The sequence below is a fragment of the Ictidomys tridecemlineatus genome, chromosome X, assembly GCF_052094955.1.
Source record: "Ictidomys tridecemlineatus isolate mIctTri1 chromosome X, mIctTri1.hap1, whole genome shotgun sequence".
In the NCBI taxonomy this organism is placed as follows: Eukaryota; Metazoa; Chordata; class Mammalia; order Rodentia; family Sciuridae; genus Ictidomys; species Ictidomys tridecemlineatus.
The window spans coordinates 1323883-1337513 of record NC_135493.1 but is presented as its reverse complement, the minus strand read 5'-3'; the positions used below and the strand labels follow the sequence as shown (position 1 = coordinate 1337513).

General features: G+C 45.4%; 1 protein-coding gene across 1 annotated transcript; it reads left to right on the top strand.

Moving 5' to 3' along the window:
* Positions 1-67: 67 nt before the first annotated feature.
* Positions 68-6731, top strand: Fam50a (family with sequence similarity 50 member A). The gene is made up of 13 exons (XM_005340648.5): positions 68-283; positions 1549-1633; positions 1733-1832; positions 2328-2473; positions 4538-4614; positions 4759-4825; positions 4996-5057; positions 5260-5336; positions 5679-5733; positions 5914-5962; positions 6070-6140; positions 6255-6365; positions 6541-6731. Exons 1-13 carry the CDS (start codon positions 173-175, stop codon positions 6547-6549), a joined length of 1020 nt encoding a protein of 339 aa, XP_005340705.1. The 5' UTR covers positions 68-172; the 3' UTR covers positions 6550-6731.
* The last annotated feature ends 6900 nt before the right edge of the window (positions 6732-13631 follow it).

Below are 13631 nucleotides of genomic sequence, written 5' to 3'. Positions count from 1 at the left end.
AGGGTGCGATCACGTGCAGTGATGGCGGGGCGGGGCGGGCGCTGGCGCACCTTCCTTAGTGGTCGACGTCACGCGTCAGCTGACTGAACCGCGGCCGCCGCCGTTGCCTGGATTTAGCCGGGCCGCTGTCACAGTTGTTGCCGCCGCCGTCACCGCTGCCGCTGCCGCCGCCATGGCTCAGTACAAGGGCGCCGCGAGCGAGGCAGGCCGCGCCATGCATCTGATGAAGAAACGGGAAAAGCAGCGGGAGCAGATGGAGCAGATGAAGCAGCGGATCGCAGAGGTGCGGGCTGGGCCCCGGCGCCGTGGAGCATGCGCACCGCGCGGGCCCCCTGGCGGCCCAGCTCCACTCTCAGGCCCTGGGAGACCCTGGGCAGCGGGCTAGGAGCACTAGGGGCGGTCCTGAATCGGGAGCGGGACTCTGGCTTGCCGCCTCTGGCAGATGGCAGAAGTGAGCGAGTGGCAGTCTCATCTGTAAAATGGGCCAGAGTCAGGCCATGTCAGAGGTAGAGACAGCTTGTGACAAGCCTCCATCAGGAGGGAGTCAGTCAATATTTCTGTTGGTAGCACTGGGGTTGGGAGGCCTTCCCAAGCGCTCCTCCTGAGCACAGAACTCCTTGGTTCAAGCTCCCCAGCCCTCAGAACCAGGCCTCTGCCTGGATCCAGTGCATACCAGGAAGGGCAAGCCCTGTGGTAAGACACAGTGGCAGGCCACTGAGACTCATTCTGGAACCCTTTGCACTCATGATGAAGGCAGGCACGCGTCACATTCTGGGGTTCTAGCAGCTCCCCCAGTGCTTCAGTAAGTGGCCAGTGATGGTAGGCTCAGGGAGAGAGGAATCATGAACCCTCAACTTGTGCCTTTGGAGGAGATTCATCAGAAGAGTAAGGACTTCAGATTCCAGGGGAGAGCAGGAACAAGATTTCAGGCAGAGACTTCACTCAGCCTCACTACATGCTTTATGTTTGACATAAAACTGTCTGGACCTAGCCCTGCTGTCTCAGTGGGAACTTCCTGGCAAGCTCTGCTGACCACTTCCTTTGAAGGCCCTGGTCAGAGATGGATCTGCATGGCACTCTTGGAATGGGGCTGGGTGGAGAGAGGAGGCCTCTGGGAAGCTTTGGCAACACTTGAGGTTGGAAGGGGGAGGAAGATCACTCAGGATAGGGTTCAGCCCTTCAACCACTCTGTTCCTTTGTCTTCTCCTTGGGTCCGGTCTCAGGAGCATCACCTTATAGGCTGGATATGAAAAAGGCCAAAAATGGGTAGGGCCAATGGCTGCAGGCCACCAAAGAAGCTCTAGCCCTTAGCAGGAGACATGAAAGGGGCCAGAGCAGTGCAAGAGTTGGTGGGAGACGACCCATTTGACTCTCATAGCGCTGGCAGAGCATCCCCTAGCCTTGTGGACCCTCTACCTATAAAGGATAGGAGGGTATGTCTTTTCCAGGGACATATCTCAGACTAGAACCCAGGTCCCCAACATCCAGCATGTTGTTTCTACAGTGTAGTGGTGGGTTGTCCTCACTGCTGTGTTCCCTCCTTTGTAGGAGAACATAATGAAATCCAACATTGACAAGAAGTTCTCTGCACACTACGATGCTGTGGAGGCAGAGCTCAAGTCCAGCACCGTGGGTGAGCAGGATGCACATGCTATTCTTCCAGGCCTAGGGAGGCTGTTTCTTTGCCAACCCTGGATGACCAGCCCTTCCCCCATGTCTCCTTGCCTTACAGGTCTTGTGACCCTGAATGACATGAAAGCCAAACAGGAAGCACTGGTGAAGGAGCGGGAGAAGCAGCTGGCCAAGAAGGAGCAGTCAAAAGAGCTGCAGCTGTGGGTTCCCTCCTTGGTCCCTTGGCCAGCAGCTTTCCTCTTAAGATGCAGCTAGCGCTCAGGGGCTCCTGGGGAAGGGTCAGGCTATTCCTTTTTCATGGGGGGAGCCCATTTCCTGTTTTGGAAATGGGTAGAACATCTAGTTTGGACCCACACTAAAGCCTTCTTACCTTCCTAGTTTGTCTTTCCCCTTTCTGTTCCTCTGTACTATAAAGGTAGTCCTTTCTGTGCCCTCTTCTTTCAGTGGGTGTATTAAGAGCTTGCATTGTCCCCTTTCTCTATCTTAACCATATCTCTATATGCCTGCTGTGTCATAATCAGAGCTCTCCGCCCATGAGCTATGAAGTGACTCAGGGCAGGAGGATCCCTCTTGGGTGCTAGGGAGATCCAACCTGCACTTGGTGAGCCCCATACTGAGCACACAAGTGTCTCTGGGTCAGGGAAAGGACCTAGAGGCAGGAACATGGGGCATGATGGCCACCCATGCCTTGGTAGAAAGCTGGAGAAGCTTCGAGAAAAAGAGCGCAAGAAGGAGGCCAAGCGGAAGATCTCTAGCCTGTCCTTCACCTTGGAGGAAGAAGAGGAGGGAGGCGAAGAGGAGGAGGAGGTGGCCATGTATGAGGAGGAGCTGGAAAGGGAAGGTGAGGGCCCTGCCTGCCAGAACTCAATCCTGGATTTTGGGCTGTAGAAGGAAAAAGAACATCTACTGCCCAGCCTCAGTTGCTCGCTGTGCTTATGGTCCCAGAGTTAACATGGGGCAGGAAAGGAAAGCAAGGAGCCAGGACTGCACTACTTTTATATTTTTTATTTTTATTTTTGCAGTACTTAGTGTTGATCCCAGGACCTTGTGCATGCTAGGCAAGTGACCAACCACTGAGCTACATCGTGATCCCTTTTTATTTTTAAATAATTAATTGATTAGTAAATTAGGTACTGGTCATAGAACCCAGGGACACTTTACCACTGAGCTGCATTCCCAAATCCTTTTAAAATTTTTTGAGACCGGGTCTTGCTAAGTTGCTGAGGCTGCCCTTGAACTTTTGATCCTCCTGCCTCAGCCTTATGAGTAGCTGGGATTACAGGTGTACACCACCATGCCCAGCTGCATCAGGTTTAAAAAAAAAAAAAAAATATATATATATATATATATATATATATATATATAGTTGATGGACCTTTATTTTATTCATTTATTTATATGTGATGCTGAGAATCAAACCCAGTGCCTCACACATGCCAGGCAAGTGTGCTACTGCTGAGCCCCAGCTCCAGCCCCAGCTGCATCGGTTTTTAAAGCCAAGTAGGGGCTCACTGTCAGTGGCAAATTGAGTCAAATCCCAGCCAGTGTCCCCTGGACAGGAGCCACCAGTGCAAGGACTGTCGGAGTGAGGTTGGTAACTGGTCCAGAAGGTTCCAGAAGCTACCCTCTGAAGGTGCCACAATAGGATAGATTGAGGAGAGAAGATATTCTGGACCATGCTTGGGTGCTTGAAGTTTCTGCAGTGATGAAAATATTCATGTCTGTGCTTCCCAATATGGTAGCCACTGAGTACTAAAGAGTTAATTGTTGAATTAGTTCTACTGTAAAATTTACACAGCCAAAGAAATTTAGTGGCTATTAGGTGGACACTACAGACCTCAGATGTGAGAACTAGGGGACATCAGGAACTTTTGGGGAAGGCTGGTAAGTGAAGCCAAAGCCAGCCTGGTTCTCCTGTGTGCTACACACCTGCTCTGTACCTGATCAGGAGCATACAGGGCATTGTCCTCTCCTAGTGGAAGGCATACAGGTCAGCATGTATTCTGGATGAATTGCTGCCCCACCTGTGGCCTGGGGAGTAGCCCAAGGTCAAGGAATATGTCACAAGGAGGATAGTTGGGCCTTAAGCATGAGGGGAATTTCATTAGTTCCAGAGACAGGAAGGGTGAAAAGATACAGCTGCACTGAAATATCAGGAAAGAGTGGACATATTTGAGTACTCTGAACAAGTTATGTCCCAGGCCTCAGACGAAGGCAAGGTGACAGACCTGGAATATTTTAGAAATTGTTATTCTAGTAAAATATTGGGTTTTTTTGGGGGGGTGGGGTACCAGGGATTGAACTCAGGGGTGCTCAACCACTGCGTCCCATCCCCAGCCCTATTTTGTATTTTATTTAGAGACAGGGTCTCACTGAGTTGCTTAGTGCCTTGCAGTTGCTGAGTCTGGCTTTGAACTCCCAATCCTCTTGTCTCAGCCTCCCTAGCTGGTGGGATACAGGCTTGCATTGGCTAGTAATACATTGTATTTAACATAACTGTATCCAAAATATTTCCATCTAGGCTTGTCCAGCTAGCTACATGTCAACTGCCACAGCTCAGTGTTATGTGTGGCAGGAGCTACTGTTTTGGACTGAGCAGGCCTGAGAGGGGGGGGTGTTATTAACCTGTCTGTATTACTAGGACTTTTACAAAAACACTGTTTGGTGTAGGCTTTTCCCTCCTTCTAAAGGCTTCATTTAAAGAGACCTAGCAGTGGGATCCTGATATCTTGTTTTTTTTTTTTTTTTTTTTTTTTTTTTTTGGTTTATGTCTGTCTTCTAGGTCAGTGGTTCTCATAGTGTACTTCAGGGACCCTGGGGGTCTGAGAGATCCATTTGGGGGTCTATGAGATCAAAACCATTTTCAGAATAATGCTAAGACATACTTCACCTTCTTTTGCTCCAGAGATCACCACAAAGAAAAGGAAATTGGGGAAGAACCCAGATGTGGACACCAGCTTCTTACCTGACCGAGATAGGGAGGTAAACGCTGCCTGGCTCTGGTTCTGGCTCTGACATTGATTCTGACCTGACCTCAGCCCTGGCAGAGACTCTGGCTCAGGGAATGGGTCGCTATACCCTTTGAGCAGCCCTGATCCCCACTCCTTCACCCATTTCCTCTCCTAGGAGGAGGAAAATCGTCTCCGGGAAGAGCTGCGGCAGGAGTGGGAAGCCAAGCAGGAGAAGATTAAGAGTGAGTGCTTGTGGAATTGGGCACAGATGGTCTGGCCCTGGGGTTCTGGGGCAGGGAGAGAACAGGGCTGGGCCCTTGAACATAGTCCCCTGGACTGTGCACTGTGCCCTGAGAAAGCTCTGTAGCAGAGTTCCTGGGTCTGGAGACCAAGAGGCAATTCTGATTTGTAGGTGAAGAGATTGAAATCACCTTCAGTTACTGGGATGGCTCTGGACACCGGCGGACAGTCAAAGTAGGCAGTGGGGGGGCCACCCTTGGGTTTGGTGGGAAGGAACTGACAGGCCTGACTTTAGAAGTCCCCTGGGATCCTACAAGCTGTAGGGAGAATGAGGGCCTGCAAGCTTCTGCCTATTGAAAAGCACTTCTCCAGTCTTCTGTCTTCTCTTCCTAACTCTTTGGTTTCCTGGGTGCTGGCTCTTGGGCCACCCCTGTAGATGAAAAAGGGCAATACAATGCAGCAGTTCCTCCAGAAGGCACTTGAGATCCTGCGTAAAGACTTCAGTGAGCTCAGGTGAGCAGTGTGTACACGCCTGTGTGTGTATGTATAGATCCTGTGATCTCAGCCAGTATCCCAGAAACCCAGGATCACCACTCCCGGGCTAGGAAGATGGCATGCTGGGCAGAAGGGAGACTCAGGCCCCTTTTTCTTTCCATCATGCCATAAAGAGCTTAGGTGGGAGCTATCCTGCCTTGGCCCAAAGGTAGAGGACAGTGGAATGCCTCTCCCAGGCTCACTAAACCAGAAGGCTTCCCTTAAAGCATTCCAACAGTTCTTTAACTGTCTGCTTCCTCCCTCCGTGGGAGGAGAATGTGCTCTGTCCATCTGTATCCCCCCCCCATCTTTCTTCCTCAGGTCAGCAGGGGTGGAGCAGCTCATGTACATCAAGGAGGACTTAATCATTCCCCATGTGAGTCCCTTAACTTCCAGCTCATGCAGTGGGTCTTGTGCCCCTAGGCCTCTACAGTAGCGTTCCCACACAGCTCTGTACTCTTCCGTGCTTTCGTCTGCCTATGAATGGGAAGTGGCATATGGATAAGAGAGGCCAAGATGGACCATCAAGCTGACCTAACTTATCCTTGCCTTCTAGCATCACAGTTTCTATGACTTCATCGTTACCAAGGCACGTGGGAAGAGTGGTGAGTGAGCCTAGCCTAGTCCCTCTCACAATTTGGCATATATATATATATATATATATATATATATATCTCACTGTAACCTTGAAATGGCTATTTCTCCCCCAAAGGGCCACTCTTTAACTTTGATGTTCATGATGATGTGCGGCTACTCAGCGATGCCACTGTGGAGAAGGATGAAGTAGGATGGTGCCAGGGCACTGGGTGGGGAGAAGTCCTGGGCCCACAGGGTGGTGTCCCTGGGCTGTGGAGAAGTTAAGGAAAGTAGAGGTCAGGAAGGTTGGCTTTTTCTTAGTCTCATGCAGGAAAGGTGGTGCTGAGGAGCTGGTATGAGAAGAACAAGCACATCTTCCCTGCCAGCCGCTGGGAGCCCTATGACCCTGAAAAGAAGTGGGACAAGTATACGGTGAGGAGACAAGGAAGCTGGAGAGGCTGGTCACCAGGAGGCCTTCCAGGGTGGAGGGGACAGCCTGTCTAAGTGGGCTCTCAGTGTCTTGCTAGAGAACCAAAGGGATATGCCAGCCAGTACTCTCATCCCTGTTTTCCCTTCCTTGTCCCCTGTCCCTCTGTTCTCACACCAGATCCGGTGAACATGTAGAAAGTGGCTTGGCCTCAGCTGTCCCTGGTGACCCCCATGTCTCCAGAACTCAAGTGTCTGACTCCCCTGCGACTGTGCTGTTGTGTGCTAGGAGGATAGTAGCCACTCATCCCCTGGCACAGTCATTATTGCTTTTTTCTTCTACAATAAATAAGTGCACATGTTAGAGCTGGAGTACCTGCATTGTGAGAAAGTGTGTTCTGTTTAAAAATACTTTTTATTGACATAAAATTCACATAACATGGAATTTCTAATTGTGGCCATTTGACCTTATTTACTGGGGAACCCAGGGGCACTTTACCATTGAGATACATACCCAGCCGTTTTTTATTTTATTTTGAGACAAGGTCTTGCTGCATTGCTCAGGCTGGCCTCAAACTTGCCATCCTCAGATACCTGAGTCACGGGGATGACAGGTATGTGCCCCCATGCCCAGCTTGATCATTTTAATTCAGTGGCATTTAGTTGACTCTCAGTGTTATGCAACCATCACCACGTACTTCCAGGACATTTTCATCACCCCATATGGCCATTTATTTAGTAGACACTCCTCATTCTGTCTTGCAAGCTCCTGGCAACCCCTAATTTACTCTGTCTATGGATTGGCCTATTCCCAACATTTCATATAAGGATTGATCCCTTATCCAAAGTGCAGGGAAAAGGGATGAGGTAGGACCATGAGCCAACCAGGAGTTCTCACTTGCGTTTTTGGCCCTGGGTCTCGGGTAGAACCATCTGGGTTCACTTGGAGGAGAAAGAAAGTAGGAGTAGGTCAGGGTACCTTGGAGCACAGCAGGGAGGGGGTAGCCAAGCCTGATCCTATATTCCAGATGTGATAGACAAGTCTGAGGAGCTCAATGTAGCCTGTTCTTGGGCTACAAGGAGGCCTGGAGCGAATCTTCAGGTTTTCTGTGCCAATACCTTCCTACCCTTTGAGAAACCTCCAAGAAGAGCAGGCTTCCCAGGGAAAGGAAGCTATTTTCACCCAATGCCATATAACTTGACATCATCTCAACTTTTCTCTACAGTCCCCAAGCTCTCTTGAATTCTGCATTCATATAGATCCAAGATGCCAAGGGACTGTGAGCCTGGGTCACACCTAGACAGGAGCTATCTCCAGCCCTGCAGGTTCTGGAAAACAAGCTCTTTGAAGACCAGTCCTGATTCTTTCAGGAGAGAATCTGCTTTCTGGAAACAGCCCTAAGTCCCTGGCAGGGGGACTATGAAGCCCTCTGGGGTCAATATCAAGCATACAGGGGGACTGTTAGACAAGGACAGCCACATTTTTGTGACCAGCAAAAGGTCAGAAAAAGCTATGTCATGGTAGGGGGCCCAGTAGAGGATCCCCTTATCCAAAGTGCAGGACTGAGGTGTAGTCTAAAAGACTCTAGGAAAGCTTCTTTTAGATATTCCACTCTGCCACTGGGCCTCAGTGGTCTCAGGAGTCTGACTTCACTCCTGGAGACTGGTGCTGGCCAAAGTTCCTGCTGAGGAAGGAGGACTGTCTAGATATTGCCCATGCTTGGGGAGACCCTTGGGATGTTGGATGCATTTGAAGGTAGAGTTCAGAAGAGAGTTTAGGAGGCTGCAGAGAGAAGTTGAAGAACTGTCAAGGCAGATACTATTTGATGCTTTGGAACTAAATGGGGTCACCAAAGACCAGCATATGCAGAGGATACAGCTAGAGAGGAAGCTGTTGGTCCCTCCCTCACCCAGGCTTCATTCCTCTGTGTGTACAACAAAGAGAAAAAAAAAGATAAGGAGCATTTTCTGCCATAGGGAAATTTAACCTGACACTTAAATGACAAGAAGCTAGCCATTCTGGAACAGGAGAGAGCATTTCAGACAGAGGAAACAGCAACTATGGATACCCTATTGGGAAAGATTGGAGGTGAATGGTTGAAACAGAGGGAGGGAAAGAAAGGAGGGAGTAAAAGGGACTTGGTGCACAGTGCTCTTTTCTCTCTTTTACCTTGAAGTGTCCAGCAGAAGCCATGTATTCACATGGTTCACACATCATCATGAATGAGCAGGAAGCAAGGCGCTTCACTTCAGGCTGGGCTCTGGCCCAACCCAGAGAGATGCACTTTTATCACCTCCTGGTTCTCCTTGTTTCTCTATGCAAAGATACTCATATAAATATATAATCTGTCTCTTAACCTTTCTATACAAAATGTGGCCTGCTTCTATCTAGCTTGTACCTGGCTACTAGAGTGTCACTTACAACATAGGTGGATAGCCTACACCTATTTCCATATCATGGAGAGCCTCATCATTCTTGTCCTCTCCTTCTTCTGCAGTGCTGAGTATTGATCCCAGGGCTTTCTTTACAATAGGCAAGAGATCTGCCACTGAGCCAAATCTCCAACCTTTTATATTTTTATTTTGAAACAGGGTCTTGCTAAGTTGCCCAGGCTGGTCTCAAACTTGGGGTCCTCCTCCCTCAGCCTCCTGCATAGCTGGCATTACAGGTGTGTACCAGCATGCCTGGTTTACTTTTTTTTATTTCATAGTATCAGGGATTATTGAACCCAGGGGTGCTTAACTGAGCCACATCCTCAGCCCTTTCTTGTATTTTTATTTTTTTGTAGTAATTCTGGGGATTGAACTCAGGGTCTTGTGCATGTAAGGCAAGCACTATACCAACTGAGCTATATCCCCAGCCCTCTGTATTTTATTTAGAGATGGTCTTGCAGAGTTATTTAGGGCCTTGCAAGGTTAATCTTTATTTTCAATTTTTCAACCAAGGAAAAATTCACATAGTATAAAGTTAGCCATTAACCATTTAAAAATGTATAATTCAATGGAATTTCAAATATTCATCATGTTGTGCAACTATCCTATCTATCTGCTCCCAGAACATTTTTGTTACCTCCAAAGGAGATCCTGTATCCATTAAGCTGTCTCTACCCTTCTTCCTCACTACAACCCCTGGCAGCTACTGACCTGTTTTTATGGATTTGACTATTCTGGAAGGTTCACATAAACAGAATCATACAAAATGTGATCTTCTATGTCTGGCTTATTTCACTAAGCATAATGTTTTAGAGGTTTGTTCATATTGTAGCATGGATCAGAATTTCATTTCTTTTGTTTGTATGTATGTGTGGTACTGGGTATTGAACCCAGGGCATTGTGCATATTAGGCAAGAGCCCTATCTCTGAATTATACCCCCAGTCACCTTTCTTTTTTATAACTGAACAATGTTCCATTGTATGGAAAGATCATATTTTGCTTATCCAGTCCTCTGTTGCTGTGCATTTTGAGTATTTCCACCTTTTGGCTATTGTACACAATGTTGCTATGTACATCTATGTACATGGTTTGTGCTTTTATTTTGTATTTCTCTTCACATGTTTAAAATATAGACTTCATCTGTCAATTATCTGTTTCTGTCACTTGCTTCTGGGTTTTAGGTCATAATTAGGAAAGTCTTCTGCAGTTCAATGTTGCAAAAGAAATAATGATGTGAGAAGCTGGTGGCTTAGACAGACTGGAGAAAAGGTCACATTCTGGGTAGATTTTTGGGGAAAGCCATAATATTTGCTGACAGATAGAATATGGTGTTGAGAGAAAAGAGGAGTGAAGGATAATTCCAAGGTTTTGGCCTGAGCAAGAGGAGGAATCTACTAAGATAGGGCCCCTGTAACAAGAAGCAAGTTTAGAATGAACAATTAACTACTGGTGAACATATTATGTTGACATTCCTATTAGCTAGCCAAGTGGGGTTGCCAGGCAAAAACTCATATCTATGAACCAGGAGAACTTGAGAAGCTGGAGAAAGAAATTTAAGAGTTGTCAAGATTGACCTTATTTGAGGCTCTGGAACAGAATGAGATCACCAAGGGATCAAAAGGTAACAGGCTTCTTGAGCAAATGGATGAGATGTAAAAGACAAGACTGAGAAACAGGATGTGACAGGGTGGGTGGTAGTATTTTGCCCTTGTGATAGTTACATGAGAATGCTGAGTGATCACAGGGTTCATTACCAAGCAATTCTACTCCTGTGTAATTACCTCAGAATAACTCCTGCACATTTGATATAAACCTCTGCATAGGTGCCCCCTTGGATTTCAGGCGGAATACTAAGTTGCATATGCATAGGATGGAAATTCAGGAAATCAGTCAATGGAAATCCAGAAGGGTCACACCTTAGGAATCGGTTATAGTAACCCTAGAACAAAGGGTTCCCTAGACTTGTCCTAACAAAGCCTAAAAATCAGTCTTGAGAGGATCAAGCTGATTCACAAGTACCTTAACTGCCTGCCAGAATCCAATACTCTTTTCAAGAAAGACAACTGAATCCAAATTCTGAACTATATAACAATCATACTGATAGCATGTAAGAAAAATCACCACACATGGAAAGAAACAGGGAAATATACCCGCAACCAGGATAAAAATTAGTCAAGTGAAACAGAAATAATTTCAAAATATACAAGTAAAAAAAGAAAAGCAACCACTTCTATCCAACATTGGACCTAGCCAGAGCAATTAGACAACGAAGGAAATAAAAGGCATACAGTTCAGAAAGGATAAAATCAAATTATCTCTCTTCTCAGATGACATGATCTTGTGTATAGAAAACTTTAAGGAGCCCTATAAAAGACTTAAAGCAAATAAGCAAGTTCAGCAAGGTTTCAGGATAAAAAAATCATCATATAAAAATTATGTCAGCCCAATGTGGTGGCACATGCTTGTAATCCCAGTGACTATGGAGGCTGAGGCCAGAGGATTACAAGTCTGAAGTCATCTTCAGCAACTTAATGAGATCCTGTCTCTAAATTAATGAATGAATGAATGATGAATGGATGAATAAATAAATAAATAAAAGGACTGGGGATATATAGCTTAGTGGAAAAGTGCCCCTGGGTTCAACACCCAGTACCAAAAATAAATACATAAGCAAGTAAATAAAAATTTTAAAAATAATTTATGCTTTCTACACTAGCAATAAACCATCCAAAATGAAATTAAGATAACAATTCCATTACAAGAGTGTCAAAAAGAACAAAATGCTTAGGAATCAATTCCATAAAACAAACAAACAACAACAACAAATATATATATATATATATATATATATATATTAAATATATATATAAATCTGCAGGACTTGTACACTGACAACTATAAAACATTGTTGAAAGAAATTAAAGAAGACTGCTATTGTGTGAATGTCCCCTTCAAAATTCATGTTGAAATTTAATTGCCATTGTGCTGATATTAAGAAGAGAGAATTTGCCAGGTGCAAGTTTATAATCTCAGCAATTCCAGAGACTGAGGCAGGAGGATTGCAAGTTCAAAGTCAGCCTTAGGGCAACTCTGTCTCAAAATAACTTTTATGGCTAAGCTCTCTTGGCCACACAGGCAGGAGGATGGCATGTTTGAGGCCAGCCTGGGAAGCTAAAGAGAGACTCTGTCTCAAAATAAAAACTAAAAAGGGCTGGGGTTATAGCTCAGTGGTAGAGCATCTCTGGGTTCAATCTTCAGTACTAAATTGAAAAAATTAAAGTCAACTGATTGACCAATGTTTTTCCCCAAGCAGGAGTCTATTTATTTATTTATTTTTGGTACTGATGATTGAACCAGGGGCACTTTACCACTGAGCCATATCCCCACCCCTTTTTATTTTTTATTTTGAGACAGGGTCTCACTAAGTTACTTAGGGCCTCACTAGGTCACTGAGCCTGGCCTCAAACTTGCTATTCTTCTTCCTCAGCTTCCCAAGTCACTGGGATTACAGGTATGCACCACCATGCCCAGCCTGGCTACAAGAGAATTTTATTATGTGTGAAAGTATAGTAAGACTCAAAGAGGGACTGGGGTTGTGGCTCAAGCGGTAGCGTGCTCACCTGGCATGCGTGCGGCTTGGGTTCGATCCTCAGCACTACATACAAACAAAGATGTTGTGTCCGCCGAAAACTAAAAAATAAATATTAAAAAATTAAAAAAAATTGCTGGGTATGGTGGCACATGCCAGTGTGAACAATTGAGCAAGGCCCTAAGAAATTTAGTGAGACCCTGTCTGTGAATAAAATATAAAATAGGGCTGGGGATGGGGCTCAGTGGTTGAGTGCCCCTGAGTTTAATCCCTAGTAAAAAAATAAATAAATAAATAAAATAAATAAATTAGAAAGGGGGAGAGGGGCTGGGGTTATAGTTCAGCAGTAGAGCACTTGCCTCCCACTTGTGAGGTATTGGGTTCGACCTCAGCACCACATAAAAGATAAATAAATAAAATAAATAAAGATATTGTGTCCATCTTTAAAAAAAAAAAAAAGAAAGAAAGGTGGGGGATATTGCTCAGTATCAAAGCACCTCTGGAGTTCCATCTCCTGTATCAAAATACCTTCACAGCAACATCTAGATAAGGATATGATTAAATACTCAGGGATTATAGCCTGGACAAAGTGACATAGTTAACTATGACAACAGCCTGTATCCATGGATTGGAAGACTTACTTTTGTTAAGATGGCAGTATTCTTGAATGTGGTGCACATATTCAAGTCAACCCCCACCAAAGTCCCAGCTGGGTTTTCTGCAGAAACTTTCAGGTTTATCCTGAAATTCATATGGAAATATAAGGGACCCTGAATACCCACAACATTCTTGAAAAACATCAGATTTAGAGAACTCATAATTTGAGTTTCAAAACTTACTGCAAATGTCAAAAATCTAAGTATGTGACCCAGCAATTCCACTCCTAGGTATATACTCCAAACAAATGAATATGTCTTCATGCAAAATGTTGTACACAGGTGTTTGTAGAAAAAATATGTAGAACAGGCAAAAAGGTGGAAACAATTAAAATCTTTAGTGATTGATGAATAGATTAATACAATGTAAATATTCATGCAATGGAATATTATTTGGCACTAAAAAGAAATGAAGTCCTAAACCATATTATAATATCGGTAAACCTTGGAAACATTAAGAACTCAGACATATTCATATTGTATAATTTCATTTATCTGAGATGTGCAGAAGAGCCAAATCCATAGTCAGAAAGTAGAACAGTTTTGCCAGGCTTACGGAATGGGAAGGGAGAGTGACTTTTTTAGGGTATGGG

Coding starts and splice junctions, on each gene's coding strand:
- Fam50a (XM_005340648.5), top strand. CDS start 173: ATGGCTCAGTACAAGGGCGCCGCGAGCGAGGCAGGCCGCGCCATGCAT. Junction 1,634..1,732: donor GCTCAAGTCCAGCACCGTGG/GTGAGCAGGATG, acceptor CTTGCCTTACAG/GTCTTGTGACCCTGAATGAC. Junction 4,826..4,995: donor CAAGCAGGAGAAGATTAAGA/GTGAGTGCTTGT, acceptor TCTGATTTGTAG/GTGAAGAGATTGAAATCACC.